General features: G+C 44.0%; 1 protein-coding gene across 1 annotated transcript in view; it reads right to left on the bottom strand.

Annotated features, from left to right (window-relative positions):
• The window catches only part of LOC143940699 (uncharacterized), a 191,727-nt gene that overhangs the window by 101,085 nt on the left and 71,983 nt on the right, over positions 1-18,659 (bottom strand). Inside the window, exon 9 of the mRNA XM_077462345.1 lies at positions 9,668-9,790. Within this exon, the coding sequence (XP_077318471.1) occupies positions 9,668-9,790 (123 nt within the window). The remainder of the gene's footprint in view (positions 1-9,667; positions 9,791-18,659) is intronic.

Genomic DNA, 18,659 nt, shown 5'->3' on the forward strand with positions numbered 1-18,659 from the left:
CTTAGCTTTTCATGAGTAGATAAAATATAATCAAATAGTAATATATATACTGAAGTAAAAAAAACATGTGTGTGACTTTACCCATACAGAAATGTCAATGACATGCAAAAATTGAATCCATAAAAAATGGAGGTCTACTGTGTGTACTATCTCCTCCACCCATGGGTTAACTTTACCACAATATAGATTGCTGGGCAAGAGGGACACTCGCTGTCGCTATCTGTCTGAGCAACTTTGTGCATGACGACATTATGTCCGCATCAACGTCACAACACCATCACCTCCGCAATACACATGTGCGGCTCTCACTCTACCACCTCTCACATTACTATGCAGCTAAACGCCCCCGAAAGGGTATAATATAAAGCAGTCATAATTTGTTAACTTTTCTATATTCCCCTATTGAAAAAGATATATATCTATGTATAGCTGCCAATGCAAAGACCTCACAAAAATGACAAGATTCATATTTTTGCTATTTGTAGAAATATAGATGTAAAGTTTAAATGTTGTGCAGACTTTGTAATTAAACCCACTATTCTAATCATTCACAAATGTGAAGTGAATCTTTTCTTAAGGCCATAAGCTGATATAGACCCCGGTTTAAAAATCAATTTAGCTTCCATTTTAAGCAACTTTCTGACCTAGATCACCCTTTCTAAGACTCTCAAACATTGGGGTTCACTTACCCCAATCTGTCCGCCTATCTCCTACTTTATTAGCTTTTAGACGATCCCTGAAAACACTTTTCTTCAGAGAAGCCTACCCCACCCACACATAACTGTATTTTCATTTTCTCCATCAGCTCATCCCCCCACAGTTATTACCTTTTGTTTCAACTTGACCCTCCCTTCTAGATTGTAAGCTCGAACGAGCAGGGCCCTCTGATCCCTCCTGTATTGATTTGTATTGTAAGTGTACTGTCTGCCCTCATATTGTAAAGCGCTGCGCAAACTGTTGGCGCTATATAAATCCTGAATAATAATAATAATAATGATTAATCCCCACATGCCTCGGTATTGGTCTGCCTTTTTTGAGAATGACATCATTTATGTGTTTCAAAACCTAAATTTAAATTGCCAAATTGTTTTTCCAATATATAGAAGAGGCCATGAGCAACTAGCTGCATAGACTATCATATTTTAACTGCAGTTGTGAAACTGCCAATGTCCATTGGAGTAGCTACTGAAGTTGGCAATTCAGCTAAAAGTCAGTCACTTAAAGATTAAGCTACAAACCACAGAATTTGTACAACACAGACATTTCATTAACTGCAAAACATTTTTCCAAGGAACAAACATGCCAAGGGGTGCCATTCTCTGGCTGGTACAAATCGTTGCTATAAAATTGTCATGGGCCTTAAAATGATCAAGTCATATTGGCAATATTAAAGCAAAGTTGCACTTAAAAGTGGAACTTCCGCTTATCTGTCTCTTCCCCCTCCGGTGCCACATTTGGCACATTTTGGGGGGGGGTACCCCGTTTTTGACAGGTCCCTCTTTCCCACTTCTGGAGATAAAGTGGTCCCTCGGAAGTCCAGCCCCCCTCCTCCTTACTCCACCACTGGGCCAATTAGAAAGATCAGCATGCTTCGCGCATGTGCAGTAGGGAGCAGGCTGTGAAGCCGAAAGGCTTCACGGAAGGTCTCCCTTACCAGGAATGGTGATGGCAGCACCCGACAGCCAATCTGAAAATCAGCTGGAGTGCCAAAATCGCGGGAACCCTCGACAGGCAAGTGTCAAAATATTAAAAATGTAATATTTTGTTTGTGGGGGGTTGAAAGAGCTTTTTCAACATGTGCCAGTGATATTTAGTTTTATTTTACTCAATTTTTCTTCATCATTTTTTTCTTAAAGCGGAGGTCCACCCTAAAGTGGACCTTCCGCTCATTGGATTCCTCCCCCCCTCCGGCGCCACAATTGGCACCTTTCAGGGGGGAGGGGGGTGCAGGTACCTGTACAGTACAGGTATCTGCACCCACTTCCGGGATAGCTCTCTGCGGAAAGGGGCGTAGATTACGCCCCTTTCCGAAAGTCCCCTGCTGCCTGCTGGGAAACACACAAATCCCAGAGGCAGCGGGTCCATCCTTATTGCGCAGCGCGACTCGCGCATGCGCAGTAGGGAACCGGGAAATGAAGCCGAAAGGCTCCACTTCCTGATTGCCATACCCAAGATGGCGGCGGCAACACCGGAGAGACGATCGAGAGATCGGCTTCGGGTGCCGACATCGCGGGCGTGCTGGACAGGTAAGTGTCACTATTTTAAAAGTCAGCAGCTGCAGTATTTGTAGCTGCTGGCTTTAAAAAAAAAAATAAAAAAAAATAAATAAAAAAACGCGGACTCCCGGCGTACTCCCGCTTTAACACATACAACACATTATTGCTAGAGATGCAACTGTCGCTTGCTGAAGATTTGTTACTTCAAGTACGTCTATATATTCAAAAGAGGTTCAAGCTTTCACTCTAGCACCACTGTAGCATGTGTGTAGGCTACACTTTAGGAAAACAGGGAATGAGCATATTCTGTCATTTCATCCATCCACATTTGCTGCCTATTAAAAGATCTTGGGGAAGTGAATACAGTACTTTACTAACTTCACCAGCTTTTGAAACCAAAACACTACATATATATATAGTATTGCTCTTCAAGTCGCAGTGTGCTCACACTTTACTCTGATTTATGTTAATTATTTATCTAGATGCCTCTGCCTCCCTTGTGAGTTAATTTAAAAATAACTTCAGATCTTTAAATTACATGCTTTAATGATTTCTACATGAGATTTTATTTATTGCTATCTTGAAAAATGTATTTTTTTCTGCATGCTTTTGTTTGTTGTGTTTTAACTGTTGAGATTATACATGTATGTTTCACCAAAATATGTTATCAGCATCTATCAGTAAACTATATCTATCCCAACATTTTTTGTTTAAAAGGCCAGCTAATACATTTTAAAATACTAACTGTGGATTTTGTACTTATAACTTCAATGATAAGGTTAGTCTATAGAAAATGGACACATCATTTATGTAGGAATGCTAAAGAGCAGGGATACCCACTGGCTTCTCAAGGAATCCACAGGCATTATCAGGAACTACCCATCTCAGAAGTACCGTATTCGCCCAGCTATATTTACTTTTTGTATTGTATTGGTTTTGAATTGTATAACACTACGCAGGTTGAAAAAATCTTTAACCACTAGAGATCAGCGCTATAGCCAAATGACGGCTACAGCGCGGACCTCCTTTGCCGGGACTACGTCTATTGACGTCGTCCCGTGCGCGAGCGGCCTGCGTGCCCCCTGAGGGGCGCGCGCGGCGCGCTCTGTGATCGGCGAGTCTATGAGACTCGCCTGATCATGGATCCGAGCAAGGGGTCAATCCCGACCCCTTACCACGTGATCAGCTGTCAGCCAATGACAGCTGATCATGTGATACAACGGAGCCGGTAATCGGCTATTATTTCTCCTCGCGCTGACAGCGCGAGGAGAAAAAAAGAGAGCCGATCCCCAGCGGCCGTGATCGGGACTGATTGCCAGTGCCCACCTGCCCCCTGCCAGTGCCACCTCATGAATAAATAAGTGCCCCCCGTCAGTGCCACCCATCAGTGCCCATAGTGCCACCCAGCAGTGCCCACAGTGCCACCCAGCAGTGCCCACAATCTGCCTCAACAACGGTGCTGCACCCCAGTGCCACATATCCATGGCCATCAGTGTCATCTACCAGTGCCCATCAGTGCCGCCCATCAGTGCCACCTATCAGTGCCCATCAGTCCAATCTATCAGTGGTACCTATCAGTGCCCCTTAGTGCCATCCATCCGTGCCACCCATCCGTGCCATCTTATCTATGCCCATCTTTGCCCATCAGTGCTGCCTTATCTGTGCCCATCAGTACTGCCTTATCTGTGCCTATCGGCGCCACCTTATCTGTGCCTATTAGTGCCGCCTTAACTATGCCTATCAGTGCCCACCAGTGCAGCCTATCAGTGCCCACCAGTGCAGCCTATCAGTGCCGCCTCATCAGCGCACTTCAATGAAGGAGAAAAATGACCTGTTTGCAAAATTTTATAAAAACTATTTTTTTTTTTGCATCTTTTTTTGTTTGTTTAGTAAAAAAATAAAACTCCCAGCTGTAATTAAATACCACCAAAAGAAAGCTCTATTTGTGGGGAAAAAAATTATAAAAATTTCATTTGGGTACAGTGTTGTATGGCCACGCAATTGTCATTCAAAGTGCATCAGCGCTGAAAGCTGAAAATTGGTCTGGGCAGGAGGGGGGTTTAAGTGGCCAGTAAGCAAGTGGTTAAACTTTTTTTTTTTAAAGATTTTAAAATTGAAAAACATGCAGCCATTTGGCATGACTTTCAAATAATCTGCTTATGCTATTTTAGCATAGATCATTCAATATTACCTTCATGCAAATACATTTGTTTTGAAGCTGAAATATCATGAAAAGTGGAGGGTGTAGTTACAATTAAAGCCTAATTTAAGCCATTTTTATTACTGGTATGCAGTCAGGTTGCATAAAAAGTAAAGAATGTTTTTTTAGGCCTGGTTCACACCTATGCAATTTGCTTTCGGTTATTTCAGCAGTGCTTTTTGCTGTGCCTTTTTGCACACGCAATTTTACCACAATTTTGGCGTGATTTGCGTATTTTTGGCCAGTTTGTTGTTGAGCAGATTGAAAAACACAAAATGCAAATCTTGGCAAAAAAAAAAAAAGAAGTCAATTGAAGAAAAAAAAGCAGTTTTGCATTTAAAAAAGTCTGTGATCCTTTTCAAAAACATAGTGGCTGAACAAAGCACAGATGTGAACGTGTCCCATATTAAATGAACTGTAGTGCATTTCTGCAAAATGCACCAAAAATGCATAGGTGTGAACCGAGGCTTAACCCTTTCACTGCCAAGTCTGTATGCCAAACAGACCTACAAAAGGGCCCGCAGGTGGCCAGGTCAGTATGGCGTACGGACCTCCTTTCTCCCTCTCCTAGAAGCATATGGTTACTTCAATGACCATAAGCTTATATCAGAATTGTTCAGCAGACTGGGGGAGCGGTGTGGGTAGCCAGCAATGCTGATCAGTGTGTACTCCCCGTTGTCAGAATACAATAGCTTAGCAGGGAGGATTCCACCATCAAAATCAAGTGTGTGGTTGAGGGAAATTAATCAACCTACTGGTTGAACGAAAAAGAACTGACCCATCTATTGTCAGCTTAACCCTTTCATGACTAAGCCTATTTTTGGCATTTGGTGTTAAAATCCATATTTTTTGCTAGAAAATTACTTGGAACCCCAAAACATTATATATATATATTATATATATTTTTAGCAGAGACTCTAGAGAATAAAACGGCGATTGTTGCAATATTTTATGTCACACGGTATTTGCGCAGCGGTGTTTTAAACGCAACTTTTTGGGAAAAGGGACACTTTCCTTAATTTATAAAAAATTAAACAGTAAAATTAGCCCAATTTTTTTGCATAATGTGAAAGATAATGTCACGCCGAGTAAATAGATACCAAACATGTCACACTTTATAATTGCACGCACTCGTAGATTGACGACAAAGTACGGTACCTAAAAATCTCAATAGGCGACGCTTACATTTTTTTTTTTACGGTTACCAGGTTAGCGTTACAGAGGAGGTCTAGTGCTAGAATTATTGCTCTCACTCTGACGATCGCGGCGATACCTCACATGTGTGATTCTAACACCGTTTACATATGCGGGCGCGACTTCCGTATGCGTTTTTTTTGCTTCGCCAGCTCGCGGGGACGGCGGGCGCTTTAAAAATTGTATTTTTTTTTATTTATTTTAAAATGACTAAATTGTTTAAAAAAAAAAAAAAAGACCCCCCATCCCTCCTTTACACTTCAATGTATTCAGATTGCCGAAAACGGTGATTCTGAATACCGTATATTTTTTAAATCCGGCGCCATTGGCAGCCGAGTAAACGGGAAGTGACGTCATGACGTCGCTTCCGTGTTTACTATTAGGATACTGGAACGAAGCCGATTACGGCTTCGTTCCAGTTCCTCCCCAGCAGGCGGAGGCATCGGATGTGGAATCGGTGCTGTAACAGCGGGGGGAGGGGGGGGGGGTGTCCCCTCCCGCTCCTCCGGCATAACATCCGAGCGGCTTTTAGCCGCATCGGTTGTTATGGCTGGATAGCCAAACGCCCGCTGGAAAAAACGGTACCGGGATGATGCCTGCAGGTGCGGGCATCATCCTGGTATACCCCCCGGAAGCCGAGTACGCACATCTGCGTACGCTCGGCGGGAAGGGGTTAAGTAATCTCCAAGATTTGTAACAGCCTGAGTAGACCGTTATTTTTTCTGTGTTGGTTCATACAATGTATATCTTATGTCTGCTGGTCTGGATGATTAAATTGGCTTATACCCTAGTGTGTTTGTTAACTTTAGCTCATTACCTCAGCTCTGCATATAGTAGCGTTCTTAAGATGAACGAGAATGGATCCCTTTCTTTCTTCAGTTACCCAGCTGTGTTTTTTTCTGTTTGACTGACGATGCATATAACCTTGAGGCCTTATTACCTATCATCATCCCCATCTCTACAACTCAGCCCATGGGAAGGTGAAACCCATCAGAGAGGCATGGCATGGAAGGAGACTAGCTGGAGCTGGCCTTCATACTTCTATTGGGCTCATTGATTGTTTGCAGCTACAAGTTTTTCACTGTAAGTTAACGATATCGAACCGGACGGCCCTCTGGATACCTGCACCTCCTGGAGTCACCAGGATACACACAGTCGCTTGGAGCAGCACAGCCCAAACAAGGTATTTACATTACTAGTCAATGCAGCGGCTGTCAACATAGCAGAAACTGTGTGTAGCATCAGGTATGTTCAAGCACTAGTATAGGGACTTCTCGTCCCAATCCTGAAACAATACCAAATTAGGCTAAGCGTTGCTCATTTTTATAAATGAATACAAGGCTTCCTCTGATTGGGTGAGGTGGAAAAGTCACTCAGATGAAGCCTTGTATTCACTCATAAAAATACAAGATAATAGAGGTCGACCGATATATCGGCCGATATTTGCCGTTTTTTAATTAATCGGCATCGGCCGATTGTGCTGATAAAAAGGCCGATTTAGAACAGCGCAACTTGGAAAGACTTCTGTAATAGAAGTCAGTGTAAGTTGCCTGAGTCGTCATAGAAACGACTTTCCTCCTCTCTGGGCAGTCTGCCAAGAAAAAAACAAAAAGATACAATGTTTACACTTGAATGAATGAAATCATCTCAGTGTGTAGAGTTCTCAGTTTAACCATTTAAAGACTAAATCTTTTCTGACACTTGTTGCTTACAAGTAAAAATCCTGTATTTTCTGCCAGAAAATCACTTAGACCCCCCAAAAATTATATATATATTTTTTTTAGCAGAGATCCTAGGGAATAAAATAGCGGTTGTTGCAATATTTTATGTCACACGGCATTTGCACAGAGGTCTTTCAAATGCATTTTTTTGGGGAAAAAAATACACTATTTAAAAAAAAAAAAAAATTTAAAACAGTAAAGTTAGCCCATTTTTTTTTTCGTCCAAAAGTTTTGACTACCTGTTTTTATTTAATATATAGTTTTTTTTTTTAATCTAAATCATACATACAAGTAAACTGATTGGAGGTTTGTTTTGTTTAATAAATGTTTAAATGTAAGAAATTTTCTGTATCAGGCGTTGATGGTAAAACGCTGCATGTTTTAGCGGCTCTTTACCATCATTTTAGCGGCGCTATTTGGCTGCTAGTGGGGCACATAAAACCCAGCTAGCGGCCGAGGGAGAGGTTAAATGCGCCCGTGAAGCACCGCTGCCAAATCGCATTGCATGCGCTTCGGCAGTGGTGCCCATTCATATCAATGGGCAGGAGTGGCGGAGGAGCGGTATACACCACTCCAAACGTGCTGCTTGCAGGACTTTTTTTAAGATCCTGCCAGCGCATCGCCTTCTTGCCCGTTCACACTACCGTGACTTGTCAGGCGACATAGTCGCCTGACAAGTCTCACTCCGTTCTGTACTATGGAACCGTTCTAATAGGAGCGACTCAAGTCGCTCCGACTTAGAAAAAGGTTCCTGTACTATTTTTGGGGGGACTTCAGGCGACTTGCATTGACTTCTATACAGTCGTCTTGCAAGTCGCTGCTGAAGTCGTGTGCAGGTCGCATCTGTGAGTCGCGCTGCAAGTCGTGTCGCCCCTGTGTGAATAGGCACTCAGTGTGAAAACACTCTGTCTTTCACACAGACTGCAGGGGAGCCGTTTTGCAGGCACTTTACAGGCGCTATTTTTAGCCCAAAAGCGCCTGAAAAATGTCCCAGTGGGAAAGGTGTGTTAGATTTTATGAGATCAAGGGGGATTAAAAAAAAAAAAAATCGGCCTAACATATCGGCCCAAAAAAATCGGCATCATATATCGGCTATCGGCCGCCATGATTTCTAAATATCGGCACCGGCCAGAGAAAAACCCATATCGGTCGACCTCTAATTCATAAAGGAAATAGTTTGATAAGGTCAAGTATTTCTTGAGTTAGGCCCAGAATACAGAACCACTAGACATGATCTTAATTCTAGTAAGTCTTATCTGAACATGTTAATGAACATTGCACCCAACATCCAAGCTGACAATGTGTATCCAGAAGATTTATCTCATTGCCTAATACATTCAATGAATATCAAATACCATATTTATTGGCGTATAACAGGCACTTTTTCCCCCTTAAAATCAGGGGGAAATCGTGGGTGCGTGTTATACGCCGATCCCCCGCTGATTGTGAGGAAAGGAGCGAGTGGAGCCGAGATACACAAAGCCAAAGTACACTCGGCTTTACTCGGCTCCTCTCGCAGTCCTGCCCACCTCCACTGATTGGGAGAGGAGTGAGCACCACTGACATACAGAAAGAAGAGTGTACTTCGGCTAGACTCGGCTCCTCTCGCAGACCTGCCCCTGACTGTGAGCAGAGCCGAGTCTAGCTGAAGTACACTCAGCTTTCTGTACGTCAGCGGCACTCGCTCCTCTCCTCTCGCAATCACTGGAGATGGGCGGGACTGTGAGCAGAGCTGAGTCTAGCTGAAGTACACTCAGCTTTGTGTACCTCGGCTCCACTCGCTCCTCTCAGTCAGCGGAGATCGGCGCCAAATTTAAATCAGTGCAATCCTGAAAAGAGACTGGCAATGCTGCAAAGAGACTGTTGCAAAGGCACTGGGCAAGGCTGCAATGATGGACAAGGCTGCAGATGGAAACTGATAAGGCTGCATTGATGGGCATTTAAATGTCATTTTTTTTCCTTAAAATTCCCTCCTAAACTTTGGGTGCGTGTTATATGCCGGTGTGTGTTATACGCCGATAAATACGGTACTTCCCAAAAACACAGCAGGCCCGATACCTTTGGACTGAATAGCAGAAGTGGGGCTCACATAAACAAACCTTCAACAATTGTCATTATACTTGCATAGGATGGGTCCATTACGGTCTACACTAATACTGAGCTATAGCCAGAATATACCAAAATGTCCACTGCTTTGCCAATCTTGGTCAATTTATAGCAGCTCAAAATTTTGAAAATATATTTCATTCTGCAAGGAATCCGAAATCGGTCTCAAATTTCTCTTATGGGTTGCAAGTTAACAAAAAAATTAAATAATAACAGATTTAAAAACTTACCACATAAAAAAGGTTAAGATTATCAACTTTTCCATAACAGAGATCCAAAAGCGTCACTGGGTTTTTTGTTGCTTGCCTTCCAAACGTTACCCATGGTAGTGCAAGGTTCTCCACATTTGTTGCCTAGCAGAACAAAAAAGGGCTTATTATTCTTTGTAGAATCATGATTGAAACCTTATATAAAATCACATGGGTTAATAGATGCTTATTTACAGGCTATTATTTTTTCAGACGTGTTAAGTAAGCTAACACTATTTACTGTACATTAACAGAATATTGAACAAAATGCAGATATCAGTGTTCTAATGCATTTTACCATGGAATCAGATATCGTTTTTTTTTTTACATACAATGCAAAGTGACTAAATTAATGACGTAAATTGAAACAAAACCCCCTGGTGGCGGACTTTTAAGGCACAAAAAAAAAAATATTATTATAAAAGTTATCTTTTTTTTTTTTAACAGAAGATTTTATTAGACAAATCAGCATTACATTGCAAAGTACAGTAAGTCTGGTATTACACATTTATAGACAGGAGAAACCACCTTCATCCGGCAGTCATTCTTAAATTAACGATCCAACAGTACAGATAACATAAGTAGCCGTTATACTCTATCATAAATGCATGTCATCCTCAGTGAAACTTCACAGTCATCATGCAGGTACCTGACTAGGGCTGAAACAACAAATCGATTAATTTGACAACTAATCGATTATGAAAATAGTAATCGATTCATTTCATAATCGATTAATCAACATAATGGAGTTAAAAAAAAAAACTAAAATGAGCCCTTTATAGTGCAAAAAGAGCAAACAATCGCTACTGTAAATATTACTTTCACAGCTCTACAATAAAAAAGGGAGGTCAGGGTGGAAATGGACGGGAGAGAGAGGATATGACGGTCAACCAGAGGGGGAGATTGCCAGCCGTTTTGGTCCGACTCAAAAAGTTAGGGGGAGGGGGAACCAAGGTCAGCAGATGCGTCTATCCAGGAGGACCAAATTCTATCAAACTTCGCAGGGCACTGTCTACTTTCATAGGTCAACTTATACAGGGGGAGCACCATGTTTACCGATCTCCTCCACAAGGCAAGGGTAGGGGGGTCTTCTAGTTTCCATCTCAACAAAATCTCGCATCTGGCATAATACAATGCGAAGGTAAGGCACAGTTTGCAGTACCTGTCCCCCTCGACATCTGCCAAATGGCTCAATAGTAGGATTTGAGGGTCAACTTGGAGGTTCGACCCGGTCACATTATTCAGTGTAGAAACCACTTCCATCCCTAGTCAGGGTCTGCAGTTTCAGATAGTGTTGGGGGTCCTAAGTGCGGACAAAGAGAGCCTCTGCACAGACCGCATCTCCCTCAACCCTATTCAGTTCTGCTCTACGTTCCCTGCATATTTTGGCAATGATGGTCTGATAGTGCCCCCTCCTGGTAGCCTTGAAGGCATCCCACACAACCGTGGCCTTAGCCGAGCCTGCATTCTCCACCCAATAGCTATTCAATTCAGTCCTGAATTGAGCATCCACAGCGGTATCTGAAATCCAGAATCTGGGTAGCCTCCATAATCTAACCGCTGGTCCCAGGGAAAGATCCAATGTCAGGAGCAGAGGTGCATGATCCGATATTCCCCATGGCAATATTTTTATGTCCGCGACCCTTGGGAGGACTGGACTTCCCACAAAAACCCAAGTATATGCGAGAGAACATTTTATGGGAGGCAGAGTGACATGTAAATTCTCGAGACCTGGGGTATCTCCAACTCCAGACATCCGTCAAGCCATAGGTGTCCGCCCATTCAGCCAGCTCAGGGCCATGGTATCCCCCCGGCGTCAGTCTGTCCATGTCTGGGTCAGGAACTAGATTAAAATCAACTAGGAGGAGAGTGTTGTCAGAGGCGAACTCAGCCATCTTGCTAGTGATTTGGTTCAGCACCAGCGATGAGGCCGGCGGGGGCACGTATAATCCCACAATGGTCCAGGTCACCGAGTAGATTGTCGCATGAATAATGACATACCGGGTCCAAGGCCAGATCCAGGAGCCTGAAGGGGAGGCACTTCAATACTAGGACACTTACACCCCTGGCAAAACTAGAGTGAGTGGAGTGGTAATGGCACCCCACCCAGGGTTTTGTTTAGAGAAAGAAGCCTACTCCCGATAAGGTGCGTCTCCTGGAGTACGCATATATGTAGGTTATACGTTTTAAGTAATTGGAACACCAGGGATCGCTTAACCGGGGAGTTCAACCCCCTGGTGTTCCAGGAGAGGATGTTAAGAGTAGACATGGACTCTGGGGGTAGTAAAAGGATCAGGATCATTGTGGAACCCGGCTCCACAATGATCCAATAACAAATATCCAATATTAGTCATTTACATGGTGAATCATACTTTAGTATGGACAGAAAAAAAAAAAAAAAAAAAACTAAAGTATGATTCAGCATGTAAATTACTAATATTGGATACTTGTTGTGGTTGGTCAGATTTACGTGTACATCACCATGTGGTCTCTCTGAAAAGTCTGGTTCACCTTTAGAAATTGGTTCGGTGTTAGAAACACATTTTTCTAAATTTCTACGGTTCTGTACTTTATTGAAACAATTTGAGAATATTAAAATATAATTATTGGATCGCCGCATTTATTTTGGGTATACATGTCCCCTTTAAGAAGTCTGCACGGGCGCCCAGGGGCACTACAGGTAACAGGCCTCTTTAATCAATCAGATGTTCTAATCCTTGGTGCCCTTTTGTCTTGTTACATACTCTGCCCCTCTGCATTGCTCCCATAGTGGCTGCTATTTTCATTCTTGCCCCTTTTGGAATACACGAAGGTGAATTTGGGACGGATGCTCTCTGCCCTTCCCCTTTTTGGCCTCTGGCCTCGTTCGTAATACACTAAGGGCAGCCGGTCTTTCAAATATGGCCGCGGCGCGATGACGATGCAAATTGCGTCACTCGCGCATGCGCATAACTGCTGCTCGATCTCTGCATCAGGGCGGAGCCTCCCTGTACACGCCCGCAGCTCGGCGGCGACGTCAGACGCCGCCGAGCTGGAGAGGGCTTTTAAAAACCAAGCCTACATCAATGCCGGTCTGACAATTGATGAGGAAGGTCCTTTCCCTCGGTTATTTCGGAGGGGCAGTCATTCTAAATCCGCTGGGCAGTTGGGATGATTGCCTAACCCAGCGGCTGCTTTGTCCTTTACTATAGGTAATAATCTCTATTTATTTTATTTGATCGGTCTGGTCACTTAGCTGCATAATTTAGTCACCATTGGAACAATGTGTAGACAGGGTTAAGCTGTTCTTCTCTGTTCCTGCTTATATTACATCATCTGGGGTTTAGATATTTATGCTTCCTTCGTTTCACCTTTTTACAGGTGATCGGAGGAAATACCCAGTTATATACCCCTTTTTTTACATTTTCTGGCAGTACCATACCAACAACGCTATACTGTTTGGAAGCCAATGTGGTTATCCTGATTGATTCAATGTTGATCACTTTAATCATTTCCAGGCAATATGTGTTACCATACTCTTATTTCTTAATTGTTACCATTGACATATTACAATGTGAAATTGTCCCTCTCTGCAGATTTTTGGGGTCCAGTATTTCCCAATGCGGCCTTTCTATTAAAGCTTTTCATCAAAACCTTCTTTTACTGCACGTCTTTGTGATGTGATTTCTGAACTATAGACTTTCGAGTTTGTATGCACATGGTGAGACACGATTTTTCTACCCACCTTTTATCATTTTGTTATAATGATATATGTGTTTATTCGCTTTGATCTAGAATTTCCCGAAACAACTAATGTACATACCTAAGATGTATAATACCCCTATGTATCTATTCATATATATGTTCGTTTTAATCAGACAAATTTCTTATTCTATGTTTTTTTCTTTTTTCTATTTTTCTTAGTTTTTTAATATTTGCTGCATTACCCTGAAGAAGCTCAAGAGGGCGAAACATGTAGAAAATCGCAGCATTAGTATATGTGTTGGATTGGTAACATTTCGTGGTGTTATGATCTGTACCTTTCTTGTATACATTCCATTAATTAATTTTCTTGAAGACTGTATATTTATTTATGGAATTCATTTTTAATCCATACTGAATATTTCATAAAAAGAGTGTCTTATTAATGTGGGTATTATTCTTGACTATTTCTATATGAGTACCGTTTAAAAGTCCCGGGGGTTTGTTACCCTCCAGCCCCTTTCTCCCTCTTTCTTTCCTAATTTTTTGTTATATACAATATTGGGATGTGGTACCCCCTGTTAAATATGGTTTGATCACTTCATCTTTGTATGCTTCTTTCCGTCTCAAGTCAGGGGTAACAACTTAAATGCCAGCCACCGGGGAGATTGCTTTCATCGTCAGAGGTGAGCCCACCATAGGTGCAAACAGGACACAACAGGTGCAACAAAAGATGTGGGCGTCTCAACAGTGGAGTGGATTGTGATCAATTCCAAAGAAGTAGGGTGTCATCCAGATCTGGGCGTAAAGGTCGATCAGCGGACCGGCGGCAGCGAATCAATCCAGGCAGATGCCTTCCTGGGGGTGTTAAAGAAGCGGGTCGTCTCTCCGTCCTGGACTCTTAGACGGGCCAGAAAAAGGATACTATATTGGATGTCAAAGCCGCTTTCACATCGTCAAAAGATTTCCTGAGCTCCTGAGTCTCCGCCGAGTAGTCAGGGAACATCATCATCCTGGCATTCTGATATCGAAGGTCGCCGACAATTCTAGAAGCGTGGAGAATTTAATCTCTGTCTCTGAAATTGAGGAGGCGGAGGATGAAGGCTCGCGGGGGGGATCCAGGAGGCCCCGGTTTAGGTGGTATGCGGTGCGCCCTTTCCACCGTGTGGTGAGGCAAGATGCGAGCATCAGGGAGGAGGTCATGCAACATGCCCTCCACGAAACAGGTGGGGTTGTTCCCTTCAGCCCCTTCCGGCAGGCCAACAATGCGGAGATTATTGCGCCGGTTTCTATTCTCAGCATCTTCAGCTTGTATTCCAGGGCCTTAACTTTGGTTTGAAGGGTGCGAAGTGCAGCTCCATGTTCGGACACTGTCTTCAGTATTGCTCACCCTTTGCGACCCTGGATCTGAGTTTGTCCATATCCTGTCTGATGAGACCCATTTCCAGCTGCACGGCTTCTATTTTTGCCGTTAGAGTGGTTTGACAGGTGGCGATGTCCGCCATGACCTCCTCCATCCAGGGAGGTCGGGACTGGGCCGGATCCATGGGGGCTGTCTGGGAGGCTCTGTGGGCACTCCTTGTGGTGCGGGTCTCCTCCTGGTGGTCCAAGGGAGTCTGGGGGGTCTGGCTGAGACGGGAAAGTCAGACGCTTACCACTTTTACTAAAAATCGCACCCGAGTTCCGGTGCCTCATTCAGGTGGTTAAGGCCGTTATTGCTTTATGTGTGGCTTGAGTGGCGTAGAACAAGTTCAAGTGGGGTCAGAGAGTATCAGGGAGAGACACCAGTATCAATCAAGGACCCCCCAGGCAAACCCACCTCCTTACCGGCAAAACCCTGAGGCCTCGGTTGTAGAATTCGGGTGTCATTGGGCCGTCATGAGAGGCCTGCTCCGCCTCGTTCGTGGTTTGTGTGGGTAGAAGGGCCCGGTCCCGTGCCCAGGGCTGCCTTCGGTCTGCCGTCTGTGGGCTGGGGTCCCCCAAGATAACCGGAAGCTGGGGTAGAAAAATCACTGGCCTGGTCCCACTCCGCAGGGGCCGTCAGGAGGGGCCGCAGCTGCGGCTCAGTCTCAGATAGAAGGGCCCTGTATATCTCAGGGACCGGCCAGCAGGCCGTCAAGAAAGGCTGCGGTCGCGGCCTACTCACCGCTGGAGGACTAGATGCACTGTCTAGGCCGCCGGCATCCGCCGGGGAAGGGGTCACTCCCGCTTCGTGTGCGCCCACAAGCTGCGGAGGGTCCCGCTCCGATCTGTCGGGAGGGCGAGCTCCGCCGTTCGGGCGGAGGCCGCCAGGAAAGGCCGTGGCTGCGGCCTAAATTCTCGTGGAGGCCGCGGAACGTCCGGAGGAACGCAGTGTCTCCAAACTCCTCCCTCTGGGCCACGGGCCTAACAGTCTCTGACCCCACTCTCTGGAGGGGCTGAATATGGAGGAAGAAAGGCTGTCCTGGATCCGGGTACAGATTCTACAAGCGGAGCTCACTAGAGAAGCAGCCACTCACAGTGCCATCTTGGTCACACCCCTATAAAAGTTATCTTACTATGAATATGAAAAATTATTTATTGAAGTATGAAAATACAAAACATATACAAAGCATATAAAAACACATGTTACAGTGTTGTCATCCAAAAGGAAATAACAGGTAATAAACTTGTATTTCTTGCACCCAACGTGTTTCGGAGTGTATATAGAATTCTCCTTCTTCAGGGGTGAAGTTTATAGCAAGAAAGTTAGTATTATACTATGGAATGACAACTGTTGCCGATTAAAAACATAGAAGTACACAGAAGTCGCTTCAAAAGTGCTTGAGCCAAGGCATCAACACAGATGCATAACTCAATGGCAGAGAGGTGCTTAGCCCAAAACTACTAGTCCAGATCTCCCACACAACCAAAACAAACTTGAGAGGCAGGCACCAGGGGACCCACTGGGGCAAAAATATAGGAGAGGGCCTGCAGAATTGCATGAAGGTAGCTTGGCTATATGAAAAGGAGTATACTAGTGTTTTATGAAGAGGCCACAGACATCAAAACTGATATAGACTTGTGACTGCTCGCTCCGGCATCCAGCTCAATACTCAAGTATTCAGGCAGCCATTAAACTTTAACCACTTTGTTCCTGCGCTATAGCCACAAGACCGCTACAGCGCGGACACTAACTGCCAGGTGGATGTCCCTGGACGTCCTCCTGTTTACTTCCCCTTTGCGCTCCGCTGCGGGCACGCATCTGGGAAGTTCTGTGTTTGCCATGTCCCTTGGACACAGCCAATCACAGATCGTGCTAAATGGCCAATCCCAGCGGCCATTTAGCACTCGATCGGCATGTCTAATGAGAGAAGATCTTATATGTAAACATATGAGATCATCTCTCATCGCCGGCTCTCCCTCCTCACACAGAGACAGCATGTGAGGAGGGAGAGCTTCCGTGCTGCAGCGTCAGTGAAAAGTCATCACTCACATAGTGAAACAAACACACACACACATGCCCACCTGTCCCCAGTGCCACCTATCAGTGCCACCTGTCCTCAGTGCCACATATCAGTGCCATTTGTCATCAGTGTCATGTGCCATCTGTTGTGTCATCAGTGCCACATATTAGTGCCATCTGTCATCAGTGCCACATCAGTGTCACGTGTCATACATGCCACATATTAGTGCCATCTGTCATCAGTGTCACGTGCCATCAGTGCCACGTATCCGTGCCATCTGCCATCAGTGCCACGTCAGTGTCACGTGTCATTGTCCTGGTGCTTCAGGGCCTTCAAAAGTCTAATAGGTAGTCAACAAGTTAGATGTGTAATTTATGCTCCTAGAACACGTGATGGTGCTCCCTGCATGTTGGGCCTCTCTAAGTGGCTAGGCTGTGAAAAATACCACACATGTGGTATCGTAATACTCAGGAGGAGTAGCAGAATGTATTTTGGGACATTATTTGTGGTATACACATTTCATGTGAGAGAAATAACCTATTACAATGACAATTTTGTGGAAAAAATAATAATACATTTTTTTTAATTTTGCAAAGAATTGTGGGAAAAAATGACAACACCAAAAAGCTCACCATGCCTCTTACTAAATACCTTGGAATGTCTACTTTCCAAAAAGGTGTAACGACACTGTAGCCTCCGTGGCGGTATGATTATGTCAGATTTTTGGGTTTCAAATCGGTAGAATTATTTTGCATAGAACTTTTGGCGTTTTATATTGTAGGCCTGTAATTCTTGCAATAACACACAACACAACAAGAGTCTAATAGATATCCTGGGTATGATGAAGTTTTGAAACACAAAATCATAAATTATAATATAATAAATAATTATAAAAAATATAATAAATAATAATAAAATTAATTAATTTCCCCACGATTCACTATCGCTCAATTCTGCAAGTGTTCTAATTTACTATCGCTGTTTTCTAGCTGGTCTAAATCTTTTGACATAAAAGGACACTTTTTGGTTGCTATGGACAATCTCCAGTTTCCAGGCAGAACTGGATGCAGGGCATTGGACAAAGCACTGGGGACAAAAGGGATGTACTGTATATGTATTATGATTTTTCACTTTTTTTAAATTTGGACCGGGCTCGGCTCCCGTGCGTCGCAGCGCTTGCAGGGAATGGAGCCCGGCACAGAGAGGCATCGGGCAGAGGACAAAGCCCACGGAAACAGTGGGGGGACATCGCAGGATTCTGGGGACAAGGTAAGTATACCGCACCAGGATCCTGCAATGCAATCCCGAGTGTGGCTTGGGGTTACCGCTAATGGTGCTGAAATTTAACCCTGAGCCACACTCGGGAAAACCGCCAGGTAAGTTAAAAACCTTTAAGTTGCCACTCTAGATTAACACAGGCACTAGAATTACTGCCCGTGGTCTGATACTCGTATTGATACCACACATTGGTGGGACAGTCGCTGCTTGCGCGACTGCAGGACTGACACACAAGCTTGCCTTTGCATGGGGATGAGGACACAAACTATTTTTTTTAAGCATTTATTTTTAATTTTTACACTGTCACTTTCATTTTATAATTTTTTTTTACTTTTATTGCTATCATAAGGAATCTAAATATGTTTGTGACAGCAATAGGCATGTGACAGGTACTCTTTATGGAGAGATATGGGGCCTACTAGACCCTCCTCTGCCCTTAAAAGCATTTTGATCGCACCAAGATCGGTGTGTTAAAATGCTTTTGATTTCTACATCTGGGTAACCCGGAAGTGATGTGACATCAATCGCTTATGAGTTACTATATTATAGAGACAAACAAAGCCGATCCCGTCTATATTGGGCTCTACGAT

Source organism: Lithobates pipiens, unplaced genomic scaffold (genome assembly GCF_037356315.1).
Source record: "Lithobates pipiens isolate NorthernLeopardFrog02 unplaced genomic scaffold, aLitPip1_a1.2 Scaffold_3, whole genome shotgun sequence".
In the NCBI taxonomy this organism is placed as follows: Eukaryota; Metazoa; Chordata; class Amphibia; order Anura; family Ranidae; genus Lithobates; species Lithobates pipiens.